At 40.7% G+C, this 20,071-nt stretch overlaps 1 protein-coding gene across 2 annotated transcripts; it reads right to left on the bottom strand.

Moving 5' to 3' along the window:
* Positions 1-4,123: 4,123 nt before the first annotated feature.
* Positions 4,124-18,084, bottom strand: vegfab (vascular endothelial growth factor Ab). Of its 2 annotated transcripts, XM_070848861.1 has the most exons (8): positions 17,385-18,084; positions 15,407-15,449; positions 14,246-14,442; positions 12,893-12,969; positions 10,681-10,713; positions 8,006-8,080; positions 6,266-6,409; positions 4,124-5,837 (listed from the first exon to the last, which is right to left on the bottom strand). In XM_070848861.1, the coding sequence occupies exons 1-8, from the start codon at positions 17,436-17,438 to the stop codon at positions 5,816-5,818; spliced, it is 645 nt and encodes a 214-aa protein (XP_070704962.1). In that variant the 5' UTR covers positions 17,439-18,084; the 3' UTR covers positions 4,124-5,815. The 2 variants fall into 2 exon arrangements, with proteins under 2 accessions (XP_070704962.1, XP_070704963.1); XM_070848862.1 differs by lacking the exon at positions 8,006-8,080.
* Between the last annotated feature and the right edge of the window lie 1,987 nt (positions 18,085-20,071).

Raw genomic sequence — 20,071 nt, 5'->3', positions numbered from 1 at the left:
ATCTCATACTGTGTCAGTTTGGACCTCTTTGTGTGCCAGTTCTTTGTATGTTTGGATTTTAAAATGCCATTAGAAGAATCCTTAATGTTTGATAAAAACAAAACCTTTTATTACCCTTATAGTGAGATTTATGGAAAGCAACATGCTAACTGATGTGGGTAATGGACAAATTATGCAAATTAAAAACACTTTAATAACTTAATTCCTTCACCATTTTAAAGCTGTAAAAAAAATATTATTAATCAATATATATTTATGTTATACATAGAATAGATTAATTGAATATGTCTGGTGAAAGATGTCTCTTGAAGTGACAAGCAGCTTTTTAACATCTTTCAACTCAGTGTTTTGGCCTTGCAGCCCGTGACTTTTTGCAGTTTTGGTTCAGACTCATTACTGTCATTTCCAGCAACAAGCAGCAGACAAACAAAGTCAGTGACGAGTTGATGAACATAAAAACTTTCCGAGTTCCAAGGTGCATGGAGAAGGGAAGGTCAAGCTCATGGGGTCAAACCTCCAACAACACTTGTACTATAAAGAATAACTTTATCGTCAGAATTTGCTGAGTCTCCATCTAAACTGTTTAAGATGATAATATGTCAATTACGGTTCATTTCCACTGCCTCCAAAACCAGTTAATGCAGCTGTAAAGATTTTATTTTTCACAACTTAATGTTCTATTCTTGACTGGTGCACCTTACACAATTGTTCATGTTCATATCAGAAGTAGATATTTTGTGGTCTAAATTAAAAATGTTAAAGGGTTTACACCAATAATAAATTATTACGCTCCTCCACAGAGCAGAACTACTACTGGGTTCAACTCTGTCCTTAATCCTGCAGAATTTAAATGACCCAAAAACAAGTTTATATTTATAGTATTTTTTGCTTCATTAGTAGCTGTTCTCAGGGGAGCGATTATGTCCAAAATTTTACAGTGAGTGCGTTTACATGCACATCAGTATCCCAGTTTAGAGTTTAATCCTGGTTTTGATCTAATTCTGGGTATGTTGTTTACATTGAACATAAGAAACCTGGTTATTCATATCCCTGTATGCATGATTCAGCAGTATCCAGGTTTCTGATAATCTCTGTGCAGTTCAGAGTCTCGGCCACAACGTTCTGTACCAACAAAGCGTATTAAGAAACCTGGATAAGGTGTTTACATGCCACAGTATCCCAGTTTCAATTGCGGTACTCAAATTAGCATATCTGTGCACCTGAAATCATAATATGTTGATTACATGCTCAAAGCATAACTAGGGTACTTAAAAAACCTGACCATAACCAGCATACACATGCACGTGCAAACTTTTTGGATTTAAAGAGGGTAGAGTTGCCTCATTGGTAAACGCTATATGACTGCAGATTACATGCAACTCTTTTCAATTAAACTTTTGCCAGATAAGGACACCAGCTCTGATAAATCCTCAACCACGTTTTTCCACCCTTTTCTCTTTATAATCTACCACACGTGACAAGGAACTGTCCAACGTCCAAATGGGAGTCTAGCAGTGATAAGACTCTTTCAAACTGGAATTGAAAGGAAAGCAGCCTTCACACACACACACACACACACACACACACACACAAACACATACACGAATGCAGACACACACTCAAAGTTGATGTAAAAATATGCTTGCCACTGCAGTCTAAGCATGATTTATACTTAAAGGGTCAGAATATGTTTTAAATGTTACATAAAACAAGGATTAATGTACTTCTTAGTTTCCCATAATAACACTCAACTTTTCTTTTGGCTTGAGGAATCACATTATATGTTTATATTTTAGAGAAATAACAACCAAGCGAGTTACATGGTGCATGTCCCCCCTTTAAGATTGTGAAAGGCAAGTTAATTTAGGGGATTATTTCTCTTAAAGCCTCATTATCAAAACATATGCTTTTTTGGTAGCATCACACTTACAAACAATGAATTAATTCCCCGTTTGATGCTTTTTACATGTCAGATTTAAGCATCCTTACCCGTTCAAACTGATGTTAAATCAACACAGTTTAGCTAACGGACTAGACATGCAGCTAGCTTGCTCGCTGCGTTCTGGGTTCCTGGTAAATCACAGATTAGATGGTTTATAACATTCTTTGGGGTGTTTCAGCCAGTAAAGGGGGCCCCACAATTTACAGGGATTATATGGTGTGTTTTATATTTAGGTATGCACATAAAGAGCATGAGTCAGGGAGAGCAGAGCGGAGCAGAGCATTAGCGCCATGCAGGAGCTAATCTAATGGGAAGCAGTCAGCAATGGGGATAAGAAGGAGCGAGTTTCAAAACAAACATGGCCAAAGATCCAAAAACCTCCACTTAATCTACATTCATAGGGGTTAGATTTGGTCCAGGGGACTAGAGTTCAGCCACTGCTACAGTATCACTGAGTAAATCACTAATCTCATGATCTAGTAGCTAAAACTGCTCTTTGTCCTTCCTGGTGGACTAAAGGGGGACAGGTGACGTGATAATCTGGTAAAGCAGAACAGAAAAGTACCCTGTATTCATAAGAAGGTTACAGGTATCAGGTTTGTTGTAAAATGAATGCACAAAATGTCAAAATCCAGCAACATGCCCAAAAAGTGCCAAGAAAAGAGGGACTGTGAAAAAAGCAGGTGTAGTGAGGTGGCTGACAGTGAAGCCCATGTACCAAAAGTGGAAACATGTTCCAGGGACCTTTATTCCAGGTAATGCTCCTGAGTGTTCCAGGTTCTTGGGTTCCTGGAAGCGTTTTTGCAGAGCCGGTCCCCTAGTGCTGCCGTCAAACCTGAATTTTCATGCCATTCTCTTGATGCAAGTAGATTTTGTCCTCATTCACCTTGCACATAGTAAGTGTAGCTGGACGTTCACCCTCTGAGTAATTCACCAGTTTAAGAGGCGTGTGATCGTGACCTCTCATTCAGGAAGTATTGATTGTTGTCGTTCAGGGTACGTTTCTGTAACGCTTAACAAATGCAAAGAGCAGAGTAGAAGTGTTGCTGTGTAGCTTCAGGTACTAGTGGCTTACTGATTCAAATAGGCTGGTTTAAGTTTTAGCAGAAGAACAATGAGCTTGATGGCTCAACAGATTTCAACGTACTGTCCAGTGCATAACACTATGATTAAAGATTTTACGCTTAGTTTTCAATCATTATGGCAGCAGTGATTTTATCCTCCATCTTGTGAGAAAAACAGTAGAATCACCCTGGTCACGTAACAAAGTAATCCACTAGAAATGTGCGTGCATTTCTTTGATTGCCAGTGTTTCTCTGGTGTTGTTGCTTTGAGTTGTGACAAACTTTGAGCCAGATTTAACTTTTCCGCTGTAACAAAATAAGTAGCTGGAGTGTTCTGCGTCAGCATCTCCGCTGCATCAACGTAGTGGTTTCATTTATCTGAATGATGAGGTGGCATTTTTTTCCAACAGTGCAAATTTTACCCCAAGGGTTAATGAACATTCAATGTGAATAGAATTATGTGTTTTTATGCAATTATGGGCAGAGATGAACTATATTCTTACCCCAACTTTAACCACACCATCCTGTTACTTTAGTCCAACTGTCCCTTACTTTAGATCACAACTTGATCTAAAGTTATATCTAAAAATAACGTTTTTATAAAAATCCATCCTTCCAGTAGGGGGCTCACCACAGACGCTTCTGCCCATAAACGTGCAGGAAAAAACTGGCTCCAGAATGGAGAACAAAGAAATGTGAACAGTTTGTTTTCATGCATCAGACCTAGCTCAGCAAATCGCTTCTGTTGGGCAATTTGACTTGTTGATCGTTTTCCCATGACTGATTATTAAGCTATTGTTACACAATCCTTTGACAATCATCGTCAGTGGTCACAAATGGTTCCGTTAATCGTTGCTCCTAAATCGTCGTCTACTGTTAGATTTAACAGATGAAATTACTGCACACTGCTTCAAAGTGCCATTTTATTCATAAGGCTGAATATCTGTCTGCCATGAAAAGCGTGCAGGAATTTCTTATCTCTCTGATCTATTTTCTTTCAGGTTAAATTCTGCAGGGATTCTTACTAGACGTGTGAGCGTCATCTTGCCACACAAAAACACTGAAAACTCATATTGCCTAATGAAATTTCTTGAAAACACAGCATTCACAACACAGCAACCTTTTCCTTATTTTATATAAAAACAATATAATTTGAAAATAAATATGCTTTACTGTTTTACATAGACACAGAAAACATGTTAATAGTGAGGAAGAGACAAAGAGAACTAATAATGAGGGCTCTATGACTGATGGCAAAAAGGATGCAGATTGTTATCCAAATTTAAAACGGTGGTGGTGTTTTGGTAGTGTATGCTGAGCTGCTAGCAGTAGTTTATTTGTATTTGCATCTTGCAGGTCGGACAAAACACAGGTCCGCTACTTACTTAAATACTTAAATACAACTTACTAACACCTACACACAAATGTGCGCATCGTCAAATGCACTTGAACACACACTCATACGCGCACATGTACACAAACACACAGATACATACATGTTAAAAGTTCTACACAGCACCCACACCCTTAGATAAGAGGGGTTGAAAAATCCAGAGGAGATGTCATCAGTACATCAGTACAAATGATCCATTTAGGGAATGTTAACAAATCATATTTTGATTTTCTTTTCTTTTTTTTCTTTTGCTGTTTTTTTCTTTTATGTTTCATAGAAAAGCACAGAGTCTCCATGCTGAGAGTAGCCATCAGTGACCTTACACATGGGGGGAGATAGGACAGCTACAGATACATAACACTGCATATATAAATAGACCAAATTAAATATGGGTAGAAGACTGAATACTGAAAAATACTCTATAACATTATAAATTATCTAGAATGGACTATGGGATAAAGGGATATTAAGTATGTACAAGTTCAGAGAAGATATGTAATCAATGAATTCTGTATTGAGTTCAACGACTAACAGAGCTACTTTGACAATCCCCTCTCCTGAAAAAGGAAACAAAAATAATTTAAAAAGCACTCGAAAGATTTCTCAGTACATTTTGTGAGGCACAGTTTTTCAAATGGAATCAAACTACAGTATAGGATGTTTTCAGTGGTTTTCATGTAGGACATAGCAAACACATTAGATGCTATATTGATAACCAGTATCCCTTTAAAAGTATATGGCACTCCGGAGTCTCTTCTCCTTCAAGCTGATCACAATAGTGACACTGTATAAGGCCATGTCAGTCCTGCAATGTCCTCACGGGAAAGGAAGCGAGACAGATTCAAGATTTCCATCGGCTGTCCCTGTTGTGTCCTGCTGTTATACTCCAAAAGCAAAAGTAGGCATTGGCCAACGAAAATCCATCCATCCATTTCTTTTAAATGAGAGCGCTCCCATGTCCTCTTCAGCCTCACCCGCTGTTTTAGCAGTTAAATATATCTTAAATTGAGAGGTTTTGCAATTTATGATTGACACACAACCACAGTAGACTCATATCCAGTGAAGTAATTGCATACAATGAATTGACAACAAGACTACACCTGCATCGCAAGCCTGTTAGAAATGCAAAACCACATGGCAGCTATTTGTTTTTTGTCAAATGATGGGTTTAGTTATTTGTTTCTGTAGCAGCATAACAATTCTGTACTCTTTTTTTCTTTTACCATGGTCTATATACACACAGATAAAACAGTGGGAGGAAACTTCAGTTCAGTCTTTCTTTTTGTTGTCTCTCAGTCAGTCCAAGGGGAATGCTTTCCACAGAATAGAAGAGCTCGGTTCAAAGGTCAAAGTGCTGTGCTGTGAAATATCTCTACAATATTCCTTCATCTTGTACATGTGGTGCTCCCACCTCTCTCATCTTCTTGGCTTGTCACATCTAGACAGCAAGAAAAGAAAAAGCAGGTGTCAGAACAAAAACCATTGCAGCAAATAGGACAAGCACTCTGGAGGGTTTTATCTGGAGTTGTCTAAGTTCAATATTCACTCTCCTTTTAGCTCTGTTTTTGGTCTCCACCACTTCCTGAGGAAAATTTTGGGCTCTTTAGCTGCTAAATACTTGTTGCTGGGCAGGTAGTGTACAGTGGAGTTTATCAAAGTTTTTTTTTGTGAAAACAGTATTGATTAGTATTGAAGTATTGATTAGAATCTCTTTAAATGATCAAAGACATTTTTTTCTTAGTCTTGACAAAGGGAAAGAACCACACAACTGACTGCCGAGCAAAGCCATGTTGCAGGGCCAATTTTTTAAACTGTGGTTTATTTGGGACAGGTTTGCCTCGTTCCACTTCCACCGACAGCACTTACTTGCAGGTCCTCTCGTTGAGCTCTAGCTGGCGGTATTTACAGTATTCGTCTGTGTGTTTGCAGGAGCACCGGCAGGTTGCAGGATCCTGCACGAACAAACGCTTTCTCCTCTCTGAGCAGTGATCACAACATGGCTCACAAACACTGGACAGACAGAGACAGACAGGGGTGGGGAGGAAGAGGGAGAGAGGCAGATTATCACAGTGTACAATTACCGCATTACAAGAACGGCCACCCTTAGGTCAGCCCTTTCGTATGCTCCAGTTTGCTCTTCCAAGCGACTGCGTGAAAAGTTGTGCTGCATGTGACAGATGGGTAGTATTGCACCCAGGTTCCCACAGAGCGGGCAAATAGTCAAGCAGTAAAATTACCCTGCCCACACCCCCCAAACCCACCCCCATTGATTGGACCGCTCATACATGCCTTGAATGTGTTAGACATGCAGTGACCAAAGCTTTGGACCGATTCATGCAACACATAACGACACGTATTGGCTTTGACAGCACACTTTCCGCTCTCACTCTTAATGTCAACGCTAGATAAAGAAGACTCAAGGGTCTGCTTGGTGCTCCGTTAAGAAAGACTTCATTTTATTGAGTGAAAACTGAAGACTACGATTCCCACAGAGACATTAGATTCAGAACAGAGGCGTAAAGAGGTTTGAATGACATTTCTTGATGATGAAGGTTCAGATACTTCATTGACATCTCAATATACAAATTACAAGTGAACACACAACATGTATTCTTTCACAGTATGAGCAATGAAGAAACATGAGATCAAATTTATGTTATTTTTGAGTAAAATATGTCTGCTTTTGTCTCTACAAAAGCAGGCAAACAAAGACAGAACAGTACAATTTGCTGGTTTACAGATTCCCCACTAAAAAAAAAGAAAGCAATAGATATCCATCACTCACATATTCACATTACATAAAAAGTACCAGCAGTATGCACGGGACATCAAAACCTTTTTGTAAAGATGAAAAGAGAGAAGAGTGGAAAAGAGACGAGGGCGAGACACAGCAAAGCAGCACAGACTCAACACTGAACACTGGGCCATGATTACAATCCTGGTGATCCCAGCACTGATACCAGAGCCGAATGAGGCGATCTGCAAAGCCATGCTGGTGGAGCTGTGATCTGTTTCAGTAGAAGGTTCAAGTTACAGCTAACAGCTGATCTGTTTATTCCATTTTTTTTTTTTTTTTTTAACATGTCCACTATCAGTCGTGAGACTATCTATCTGACAAGATGCTAGGAGCAACTTGTACCTTGGGTTTCTAATGTTTTTCATGATATGCTTATATCTCGTCCCAACCATCGTTCCATAGAGATACAAAGAGACATGGTGATATTCTTGCAAACAGGGAGCTGTAAGGTTGGGGGGAGATTAAATGTGTATTTTGATGGGTGGAGATGGGTTAAGGTTCATTTCTTATGAGGTGGCGTATTGCGAGCCAGTCAGTTGTACTTCCCCCGCTTATCGCTGTTATGTAAAGTTTTGGTACAGCTACATTAGCAAAACACGTTAGCAAACAAGGCAGCTTTGACACTGAGATTCTGTGTATGGAGGACATGAGTGACGAGACAAGGTTAGGACAGTACATTGAAGCGTCATGCTAATTGATGTGGCTAGCGGGCAAATTAAAAGGGGCAAATGAGCTCCTCCCAAATGAGCTTAATTATGAGAAGCGCAACACTCAGGTGCAGGTAAGTGGAGAAGGCGGAGCTGACATACGCATCGTGAATTGTTTTGTCACGGTTTTTCTTTCGTTTTCTCTTTTGGCCTTTACCCTTGCCCTTCCGGGATTTTCTGCAAGAGAAAGAGGACAACAAGGCAGAGAGATGCCTGAGAGACTGAGGAGAGATCGACGCAGCTCTTTCGAAAGTCCGAAGCTGATGATTGTTTAGACCAATGCTGATTAATAGCATTTTATTCTTAAATTCTGTCCAAATCTAAATCAAAAAGCCATCAATCACTCAAAACAGGTTATTGTTTGATTTGATTATTGTTAGCGATGGACTTTTTAAAAGAAGCAAGCAGGTTTAAATACACACTCACAGTGATGCAGCTTACTGTCAGTGGTTTCTACACATCCTGTAGTTTGTGAATATGACGAATATCAAATGGTCCATGTAAAATCCCACTTTTTTGTAAAACAGTACAATGCCTCTGCAGATTGAAAGCGTTTAATACTTTGAGGTTTGGCTTGGTCGGCTGTTCTGAAATTTCCCAGATGGATTGAGGACAATGAACTTGGACTTCACCAAAACTGCATCTTCCAATGTATCTGGGTCAACTCTTTGTGGCTGATTCAACTTCTTTCAGATCACAGCACAATGAGAACAAGCTTGCAAAGCATACACCTGGAGTTTTAGAGGTGCAGGCAGGATTAAAATATCAACGTGTGTGTTCAAATACAAGCTGGGTTGCACAAGTTTTTGCCGCATAAGATATATACAACTATACAGATTTAATACTAAAATAGAAATACAAAACAATACTATGCCATGTCTCTATGGTCATTAATGGCTACTGTATATACAATATACAAAACAATGCTGATTAAAAAGCAAAGAAACATATGTGATGGTAAAAAACTCATTTCACATCACCATGAATGATTTCTGGTCAAAGCTGGGGTGCAGGAATGACATGCTCAGTACTTATTTTACGTGCACTGCACATTTTAGGGTCAGACCTAGTCCCGTTTGTGACCTCAGCACTCCGCTAATTAGCTTTCCTTTTGAAAACCTTCAGGAAAAGCCAAAACATCATTTATTCACCCGTTACCAAGCAGCAGGTTGTGTCTCTAAAAGTATTTTTGTGATCTCATAGATGTCGGCTTTCTGCTCGGAATGATAAAATGTTGTTCTGTGGAAAAATAAACCTTTTAAGGTTTGCCACTCTGCTCTTCTTCTTCACTGGAACATTGTACAGGCCAAGAAGGTAGCCGGCTCAGTCTGTGGAAATATTGGTTTTGCTGTGGGCAAATAGAACCTGCTACTGGATAACAGGTAAAAACAAGACAAGGAGTCTGCAGCCACACTTGCGGCTCTGTGAGGCTGTGCTTTGAGCTAATTGTTAAAGTCATAGGAACATGTTCACAATGACAATGCTGTAGGTAGAACATTTAATATGTTCACTGTCTTAGTTTAGCGTGTTAGTATGCTAATATTTGCCGATTAACAGTGCACAAAAAGTACAGCTGAGGATAATGGGAACGTCATTAGTTTTGCAGGTATTTAATCATAAACCAAAGACATTTTGACCTAATAATGGCTCTATATGAAAGGTCAGGAGGCCCGATTACAACGGATCATCTGTAGACCATGGATGTGTTTATGTCATGACAATCCTTCCAATAGCAGGGGTCACAAGTGGCGTTAGGTCAGATGTAAATTGGACTGACAACAGTGACAGCAGGATGAGGCAGATGTGTTGTAAATGAAAGAATTTCCCCTTTCAGTTGTGCAGACATCACATCCAGCTTCACTGTAGTTGTCGACAGTTAAGTTTCACAACCTCACATGATGACTCACACTGACGAACCTCTCAGTAGACCCGTCACTACCGAAGGGTCAGTGGCCAACTTTAAAACTAACATGAAAGCATCAGAAACAGGAGTTGAACGACCCTAAGACCATCACTTTGTAGACGCGCGCCACCAAAGCCGCACTCGTAAACAGTTAAGACGAGGTTAAAGAGGAGGCCGGAAAACTAGTCCTTATCTATATGATGGACGACCTGACATAAAACCAAAATACAACCAACAACCACCCTGCAATAGAAAGATATTAACAACTGTTCGCAGAGGGAGGATTAAAGTGTTGTAATGATCCATAGAACACTGACTTCTGTTGCATGGGAAGGGAGGAACACTTAAGCACGGACCATAAACACAAAAGTTTAACAGGTCTTCAAAAACACTGTTATCTATATCATAGCAGCCAGTAACAGAAGTTAAGTGGGATGTAAATGGTAAAGAAGAGATGAGAGGAATGTAAAGATGAGATAGACAAGGGAGGAAAGGTGTAAAGGACAAGTATAGCGAGGGCAATGACCTCATGAAGTGTCACTCATTCACCTGATTGGATTAAGCTGGAATTCCTTGTATGTATCACATGAGAGCTGCATGCAAATCTCATATTAGCACCCTGTCTTCAGGGGTTTCAAAGGAATGTTGTTTTATTGAGCGTTTTGTGTGTGTTCGAGTGTGTCTGTGTGTTTGAGTTGAAAAGGGAGTAAAAAATACCAGAAAGATCAATTAAGTAAGAGAGCATGTGGGAGAGTTGCAGACAACTGAGAGTGAGTTTGTTTGTAGAGCAAAACAGGAAAAAGATCAAATCTCAAGTCTCCATTGTTTCCCCTAAAAAAACCCATCTCCCATGCAGAAAGAGGGCTGTACTCACTTTTCTTTCTGTTCTTTCACTTCTTTCTTTAACCTGAAAGGCAGGGACAAAACAACATGGCATTAGATCACAGCATGCTGTTGTTTCCAGGTAAACAGATACATCATCAGAGACCAGAGGCTCATTATCAGCATGCTTGGACTCCCATCAGTCTTTTCAAATCATGTTACATCATCCTCCCTTACCAGAAACTGTGATAAAACTGGCTTTCACTTTCAAACGTCTGGCTCAGTAATTGAACCAGATTTCTTAGGAAATAATGCAGTGTACACACTCCTAGACAGGCACACACAGGGGTGTGTTCACCGATGGATACACACACACACGCACAAACAAATATGACTACAATAGAAGGTTGTTGGGTTTGTTTCACTTCTTGTCTGTGTGACAACTCCTGCCGATAACAGAGTGTGGAGCAATACATTTGTCGGCAAACAGTTATCCAAAAGTGTTAGGAAACAGTGTTTCATTCAAAAAGGTCATGGACCCACAGCCAGGGTTCTGTTTCTGTAACTCTACATAACTATGCTAAATACAGCAGGAAGGTATGTGTGGATATACTGTACATTATCTGAAGACTGCAACCTGCACTGAAATCTGTTAATGTACATACAGAGGTGAAAGAAGGCTTACACTCACACAAAGTAAAACTTCTCAATTATAAACAGAGGTATGGACTTAAATAATACTTAAAGTAAAAGTAGCTTTATCAAAAAAACGTTCTCAAGCCTCAAAAATAGAAGCACCAATTTGACAGAATAACCCTTTAAAGGCTATTCAATTGCTCTACTGTTACTGATGCGCTCCATGCGACATTTAGTGGTTGATGGTTAATGGTATAATCCTCCTAATTTTTTGATATAGTAGTTGATAGTTTTATCCACCATTCTGAGTCAAATTGCCTTCCTATGCACGAGGAAACGATGCAGCATGGAGTCCAGCAGCGCTGTTTACTGTTTACGCTCCCGCAGCTGTATTAAGCTGTATTATGTTACTGCTCATTACAGTAGATGCATTAAATGGATATAATACCTCAAAATTGATGTAATTAATGTACTTAGCACCACAGGTTATAAGTCCTGTTTCTACTGGTTTACTGACTACTTGGCTGACTATAACATTATGTTCATGATTTGATGATCTGTTAATAGTGTTAATTGCCTGCATACGGGAAGTAACAAATTCCCAAGTCGCAATGACAACAGTGCTGAATAGGTTGATTGTTGTCTCTATAAGTTTATTGCTATATCTAAATAGCAGTGCTGTATTGTTCCATAACAGACTGCAAGTAAGTTCAGAGTGACATTTCTTTATAGCCACACTGGTGCAGCCTAACTGAGACCGGTGGGACAAACTTCTTTCAGACCAAAAGCCCAGACCTCAGCCAGTAGCCTTCCCTACAGTCCTTGTTTGCTTTTTTGATTTGCCTCAAACATGGGAGGATGATGCATGTCCCCTCTGTGTTGCTGTGTCACCGTTTACTTATTCATGTCACACAGCTCAAATCTCAGCTGCCATAATGATCTGATCCTGACAAAACATCAGGAAGTAATACATCTCGGCACTAAAGCTGTCAACGAAAACAGAAGAGAAGGGAAGATGACATTCATTAATGATTAGCCTGAATAGTGACGCGACCGTGTGACGCAAAGATGAAAGGTTTACTTCTGTCTTGTTACACTTTAGGGAACTATCCAATTTCTGTTGTGCAAGTCAAGCTTAGACGCAATAACTGACTTTCCAACAGGCTTCAACTCATTATATTCGCTGCCTATCAAAACAAGACAGAATAACTAACAGATCCTTAAAACGTATAAATCAGAACTAAATGTACTTCCAGTCTAATCAGACGCCCTCTTACTGTGACTAAAGGCCACAGAGAGGACACATAGTACTTATCTCAGAGATCAGTAACTAAAGCTGTCACACCTATGTAGTTCCAGGGATGACCTCTACATGCTCAAGAAGGAAAAAAGGACTGGGTACCACTGTGCTCTCATAAATGTATCTCCTGTACTTGATGGCGTAAGGATAAACTAAAGCAATATGGAGGATGTCCATTAACCTGTTCAGGTTCTATAAGATCAGTGATGTAAAAGAAGCAAAGATAAGGGAACTTTACATGATGTGTTGTGCTGTGCTACACACATGTACAGTGGTTAGTATTTCATTTGTATTGAGTGTGTTGCAGTTTGTGCTTGGGGTTTCTTACCTACACTCACATGCGCTGTGTTCTGTAAAATTCATGAAAATATCATTTTGTTGCCTTTGGGGTTTTATTCTTTTAATCTGTAAAAAAAGATAGGAAAGAGAAATAGTCACATATTGATCTACAGCATTCCTAAACCTCTTGTTACAATCACAGCATTCAGGTCGAACGATCACACAGAAAGGTCAGTGTGAGAATTTTGTTTTTGAGATTGGTTTCACATCTGAAAATCTCATGCTGGTTTGCAAACTCTAGACTGTATATTAAGACTGACGACATGACAGCTCTGGAAAAGAGAGGCCAAAACCTGGTGGCCTGGTAGAGGACATAAACCCTGCCCCATCCATGTTAGTCGATGGGACATTTGCCAAGCTAAAAAATCAAAGTACACATCACTGTGATAGTTCTTATCACACATTTTATGCTATAAAAAAGGGCTTGTGACATCATGATTGACAGCTATTCCTAACCCATGACTGAATGTATGAGTGGGACCTCGCCAGTGCAATTTGGCAGCTCCCAGAATATGTTGGCTTCATTTTTGTAAAGTAGGAGGACGCTGAGATGCGTTGTCCATCTTTATATACAGTCATTGATGTAAACTGAAGTGGCAAAAAGTTGAAAAGTTGCAGCAGGCAAAACAACAGCTGTGTGTGAAGCTCTGCAAAGTCCCTCAGATTAATACATAAAAGTATATAAAACATAAATGTCACATTTCCATCACATTTTCCACATAATTTTTCACTGCACCTCAAACTATTAATTTCATTGTGCCCAATTCCTACTTTTACATTGATGGAAATGAGCAATCATTTGTATTTTCTTTTGCCAGTTTTATGGAAATTTCGGTTAAAATTTACAATGCATCTCAGTGGAAACTTGACTAGCTACTATGAAAAGGGAGGTGAACCATGAAGAAGGGGTGCAAAGTTGAAAAAGATCACTGTGATCTAGTGGACTGACTGACTCCTCATAATGAGAGAACTAGGGTTGCTGACGGGCATTTAAAGGAGCAGACGTGAAAAGAAATCAGCCCTGTACTTGCCTCTTAAAAAAGGAGCAAGCACTGGGTTGATTTTTGCCCTTGCACGAGCAGCAAAGGCACTTGGATTGACCACAAGGGCACTTGCAGACACTTGAGGAGCCCATATAACCACTGGTGTGACATTTGGCAAAAGTAAAGTATTAAATATCTTGTCCATTTAGGGCACAGTCATATTTTGGCTAAAGAAAGGTTTCAAAAATAGGTAATCTTAGAAAAAAAGTCAAAAAGGGCAGCCACCCTGTGTCTCCCACCAATGTGAACCCCACTGCACAAACCCCCCAATTATTGCTGTTGTAAATAACGTTCCTGACCTCCATTGTTATGTTATAGCTGGACGTGGGCATGCACTGCAGCATCTCATCATTGCAGCAGCCGGCGCAGCGCGTCAACACCACGCAGGACGGGATGAAGATGTGCTCCACCTCCTCCGGATACTCCTGCAGAATCTCCACCAGCAGCTCCCGAGGCTGACACAAACTCTTGTTGTACACCTCCATTAAAGGGATCACTGGGAGACAGAGTCAGAGTGTGCAGGGTTACAAAATGGCAGCAGAACTCTAGTCTAAACCATTGACTCTTCAATACTACGGTGCTGTAACAATAACACACATCTAAAAGGAGTCGTGAATTAAATAAGCTGGCAGGTTCATAAGAGTCACAGTGAAAGAGATGAAATACATGCGCGCACACATTTTACTTTCTGTCATTCCATTGAGAAGCACTTGGTTTATACAAGTAAACGGAGAATTACTTGCGTTTACACACATTTCCCCAATAGAATCAACAAGTGCTCTATATCGATATCTATCTTGACACTATCCACTGCATCAAATAATTGTTATTGTCATTTTTATAGCTGTTCTTCTGTCTCATTGTGATTGAGTTAATCTACAGCTGTGAGATATCAGCCAATTGTCTGCTTTTTCACCTTCAGTCTACTCCCCCCCCCTTTCGGTCTTTGCAGGGGTTCTGCTCTTGAGAAAGATATTAGCACACAACACCTCCAAAATATCACCCAGAGCCTAAAACAACCCCAGGCTGACATCCTCCTGGGAAGCCAAACCAAATACTCTGGCCCTGAGCAATATCATGAAGTTCAGCTCCTGATTGTCCAAATTGGATTGGGCAATGCTGGGATTGTGCAAAATGAAATTGTGAGCCAAGAGGGTGAAATTCCATTCTATAAAAGAGTCTGGTCACCATAACATTTCCTCAGCTTAACCTCAAACAAGAAGGAATGCTGTACAAGATGAAAACGTCCAAGTGTTCAGATTTAGGGGTGAAACTGCTCGTTTACTCAAAGAGGAGTCTTGGGGGGGATAAATCTGGACATGCAGTTGTCCACCAGGAGGCAGTAAAGTTTCCCTTTGATGTCAAGGTGAACCTCAAACTAGCTCTTTTCTATTTGGCTGTGTGCCAGCCAGGGAGCCCAGTACAGACTGTATTCCCACGGTGCCCCATGGGACACATACCGTCATGTGGACCTCTTTCTGTTTCCTTCGGTATGTGGGCACTCTGCAAGGAGAAAAAAAAACATCAGGCTGTTAGTTACAGTAGATTGTGCAAGAGCCCAGAATGCCCTTTACTTATCCACAGTTGCGCATAAAATATATATTTACATTTTGACATTTCTGTTGACCAGGCCAGAATATGAAAAACACAGTATGTATCTTATCTTGGACTAGTCTATATACAGTATAGGGGACAGTGGGAGTTGAACTATATCTTCTATAAGCATTCAAAAAATAAAATTCACTTTTTAAGAGAATGTTTCATATCTGACATCTCATATGATTCTGGAAGCCACATTGTAAAGTAAAAACAGCTATTAATATATGTCACATATGTATTTTAACCTTATTTAAATTGCATATATGGTAATTATCATAAAGCCTGTTTTATGTGGTGTGTAAGCCTTACATGGCGATGGCTGACCTAAATTCTCCCACATCAGCTACGTGACAAAACTTCACAAACAATTACTGCGTTGGTTTGGTTCAGTTACCAAATCTTTAATGTGGTCCTCCGCCGCCTCTTGGCAACGCGGATTAATAAGTGTTGCCATTAAAGCCGGTAAGAATTTCAGTCTGCTACTTTCCCTCATAGGGGGCTGCTGTCACCACACCAGTCGGACCACAAGGCATTTTGGCAACTTTCCAACCGTGCGCGCATTACGCACAACTTTCTCTCGCCTTCACACGCACACACACAAAACCGCGCGTCTTCTCTCCCTCTCCCTCCCTCCCTCCCTCTCGCTCTCTCTCCCTTTCTGCCATACAAACGCGCGCAACTCGCGCAATATCACGCCAATATTGCGTGAGACCCAGTCCTGTAGCACCGGTTTGTACTCAGTGAGAAACTTTTTTTCCCCCCATTCTTTAATGAAAAGTAACAAAAAGCGCCTGGTTGTGTGGGTGCCGCAGTCTCCACCCCCTTCTGGTGGCGTGAGGGACCCCAGGCCTCTAAAACACTATATACTGTATTATTAATGCTCGGGCGTCAAGCTGCGAACATCGGCCCCTAAACTGAGTGATGATAGGCTGACTGATAATGAGCAGCTGAGGCAGCATCCTGGTACAATTCAGTGTTGATTTGGTGGCTTAGCTGTCATTAAATTAACCAGTTAGTTAAATAAACACTTTGCAGGAGTCTGGAGGGGGAAGGTTTCATTAACTCATGGGTAAGATGCTCAAGGGAGCTATGATGCAAACTGAAACATCCTCACGTCCTTTGAGCTGGCAAACTCCTATTGGAAATAATCCTTCAAAGTCCGGTCATGTTGCTGGAAAAAAAATGCAGCCTCCTATTGGTGTATTACCCTTGAAACCTTTGCTCAAAGCCTCCCCGGGCACACTGCACTTGATTAATGATTATATGGAAAACGATTTACAGCGCGCTCGGAAACAGCCATTAAAATTCTCCAAGTCAACCTGATTAATCTGTGAAGTTTTTGTTCTGAAAGTGGACGTCTCAGTGAGAAAAGTGGCATTTGTTCTTAATGGAGCAGGCTGAACATGAGAGTATATGGTCTCAGCGCCAGGAGTGAACCTGCTCACATGTCCTAATTCAGAAAGGCGCCACTGCGTCTTTAAAGCGTAATAATATCTCCAAGGTGGTTTTAGAGTAGGCCTGCAATCACCCAGCGTCAAACTTGACAACATTATTTTAAAATCATTACATATGCCGCGTTTACAACACAAAAAGCGCACCACCCACGAGTGTGTGGGTTAGGTTTATACAGCGTCGGCTTTGCGTAATAGCTGTTTAAATCTCCCCAAAGCCACTAAACATTTCAGCTTGTTTAAACACGAGCGATGACCTAGCCAGGGGAAAGGCAAGGACGAGCTACACATTAATGACCAGTGGCTACATTTCGCAAATAGAGGTCGATTGATTGTTTTTTTCTCTCTCTCTCTTTCTCTCTTCTGTCCAATCTCCTCCGTGACTCACCTTGACAGCTGACAGCGTCAAAAATAATAGTGTCAAACTGTCAATAAAGTTCATGGTGTTGGAAATCCAATCCAAAGGCAGGCGACGTTTTAAAATCCAAGAGGCCAATGTGGCGATTCGTTCTCAAACATGAAGTTTACAACAAGTGGCTTATAACAACAACAAAAACAAAAACAACAACAACTCAAGTGGACCGGCTAAAATTTCTCTACATAAGGGGCAGGGGGATGTAATGACAAATCCATGTTGGTCCCGGGGTCGCAGCATACGATCCTTTAATCATAACTTCTTCCTTATCAACTGTTGCCAATGATTTTCAAGATATCCAGAAACACGAAAATCCAAGACGCACAACGTCTCACATTGTTCCGCAGCAGACCTTGATTTTCTTGCAAAGGAGTAGCAATCCACATTACAAAAATATTCCCATGCTTGTTGGGTCAGTCGTCTCCAAGTGTCTGTCCATTGGAAACTTGTAGCCTACTCCTATGTGCAACTTGAACCCATGGACCAGGATGACGTTCAGTGAAAACGAAAACCGCGCGGAGAGATACTCGTCCCACAAAACTTTATCTATTTGCTCTGGCTTTATTTGATTGTGGGAGTTTTTTTTATTCCTCTGTCACTGCGCACTAAGCTGGTCAGCCCTCTCCGTTGAGACAGAACACGTCCACCTCTGACTCGGTCTGTCCATATTGTGGCTGTGTGGTGGAGCCGCGGTCCGGGGACGTGGATGATTGGTGGATCATTAAAACAGGGTAGGTGTGTCCTCTATGGGCTGACATACAGCACTGCGCACTCCTGGCGAGTCTTTTTCAGAAGTTTCACATATTAAACGTCGACTCATGTGACCGCATCAGCAGCAAGCTATTAAAAACGCAGAGCTGACTTCAGTAGTGCCGGTCTATTTTATCTTTTTTATTTGAGATTTAAAAATAATAACTAATGAGGGTGTCCCGATGTTGTGATTCTGATATTTTATACTCGTGTCATCGGCTGAAATATCATCCACCGTTTCCACGCTTTTAATTCATTTCATCATCTCCACAAGTCACGCTCAGGCTGCATCTTTAGCGCAGCTTTGAAAGCCTAATCAAAAATGCACATCTAATACACATAATCTAATACTACCGAAGGACTGTATTATGGGCTTTTATTGCTCTCCTTTACAGTTATATACACGCACAGAGACCTCGTTTTTGAATAGTCCCGAACTCATTCTTCTCATTTTAGCGCACACATACTAAAGACAGTATGACCTTGGATGCTCCCACTGTGTAATTGTTAAATATTACATAAAAAAGGTCAAATGTGTATTCACTCTGGCTAAGGATAGGGGCAAACATTTTCCAGTCTTGTGGCTCCATATATCGCCTCCATGAAAGCCAACTTGCCGGAGCAGGAGAGCGTGTGTGCCCGGACACGTAGTCCATAAGTCTGTGCGTAAGTGTGCGTACGCCGCGTAACGTTGCCGGTTGCGGAGTCATGAGTTCTCTACGGATCACCCTCACGGAAAGTGGGAGTGTGTGCGCGTCGTGACTTCCTCCCTGTCGCTTCACTGACGGAGAATGGATTTTCTGTGTCTCAGCAGACGCCACCTGATCGGACGAGGCTGACCGCTTTTTTTTTTCCTCCCTTGGAGCAACAGCTGAGACATCACGGAGACCAAGAAGGGTGGGGGGGTGGGGGGGGACACAGGAAAAGGGAGTCGGACAGAGAAGGCCGTCAATGATGCACTCATGCTGATGGATAAAGGAAGTGACCATATATATATATGGCGAAACAGCTTCACAAAGCTCATTTATAATGATTGTGAGGTTGCTGATGATGATGAAGATCATGTCATTAAGGACAATATAAGTATGCTACATGTATAAACAGCCTCTGTGCTATGAGTGCATGTCAGTTGTTAGGAGGCATTCATATCATTTACTTCACTACAAGCAGCAACACCAGACTAAAAGAATTGCCTATAACAAATAAAAGTCCCCCATTAGAAATGTGCTTAAGTAAAAGTACTAAAGTTCTGTCAGAAATGTGGGCATAAAGTATCAAATGTAACATGAGCTACTGTGAAGAATGGGCCCTTTCAGTGTTATGTAATTACTTTATTAGATTATCTTAGTTATTGATGCATTAACATGTGAGGCCACTTTATGTAGTTGGTTGACATTCAGCTTCTGTGCTTTGTGTAGTAAAGGAGACATACACACGTAAAGTACGAGTACACTAGAAGTGGCAAACGTGGACTTATTTGGATAAATGTGCTTATTTACTTTCCACCAACGGAGCATGTTTCATTCCTTTGTCTTAATGAGGGGAAATCGTTGTTTTATTGCTTTTTCGCTCTATTTGTTAGTAGTTAGAGACCTAAAGTCATTATTTATATTCAGTTCTCTCCCAGAGGCAAAAGCTTACTAAGATGGAAAAATTACATTTAGTCAGATGAGTCTTGCTTTCTTCACCTGATTTAAATTACAGCATGAAAAGTACAAATTCAAACCAAAAATAAAAGTCACAGGGGTGTGTTAAATGCGCAGGGCCATGTTCAATGTCCTTTAACAACTAGTTGATTCAAATGCCCTTTGAGTTTGAATGCCTGTTATATTTCAAGGTAATATCATATGTGCTTCAGGCAGCTCCACATAGTAGCGACGCCCTCTGCTGGAATGCCAGGCCACTGCAGG

This window comes from Pempheris klunzingeri, chromosome 18 (genome assembly GCF_042242105.1).
Source record: "Pempheris klunzingeri isolate RE-2024b chromosome 18, fPemKlu1.hap1, whole genome shotgun sequence".
Lineage (NCBI taxonomy): Eukaryota > Metazoa > Chordata > Actinopteri > Acropomatiformes > Pempheridae > Pempheris > Pempheris klunzingeri.
Note: the sequence above shows the minus strand (reverse complement) of the source record. Positions and strands in the feature narration are given on the sequence as shown.

Coding starts and splice junctions, on each gene's coding strand:
- vegfab (XM_070848861.1), bottom strand. CDS start 17,438: ATGAACTTTATTGACAGTTTGACACTATTATTTTTGACGCTGTCAGCT. Junction 8,081..10,680: donor GTGAAAGAACAGAAAGAAAA/GTGAGTACAGCC, acceptor TTTCTCTTGCAG/AAAATCCCGGAAGGGCAAGG. Junction 5,838..6,265: donor CTCAACGAGAGGACCTGCAA/GTAAGTGCTGTC, acceptor CTTGCTGTCTAG/ATGTGACAAGCCAAGAAGAT.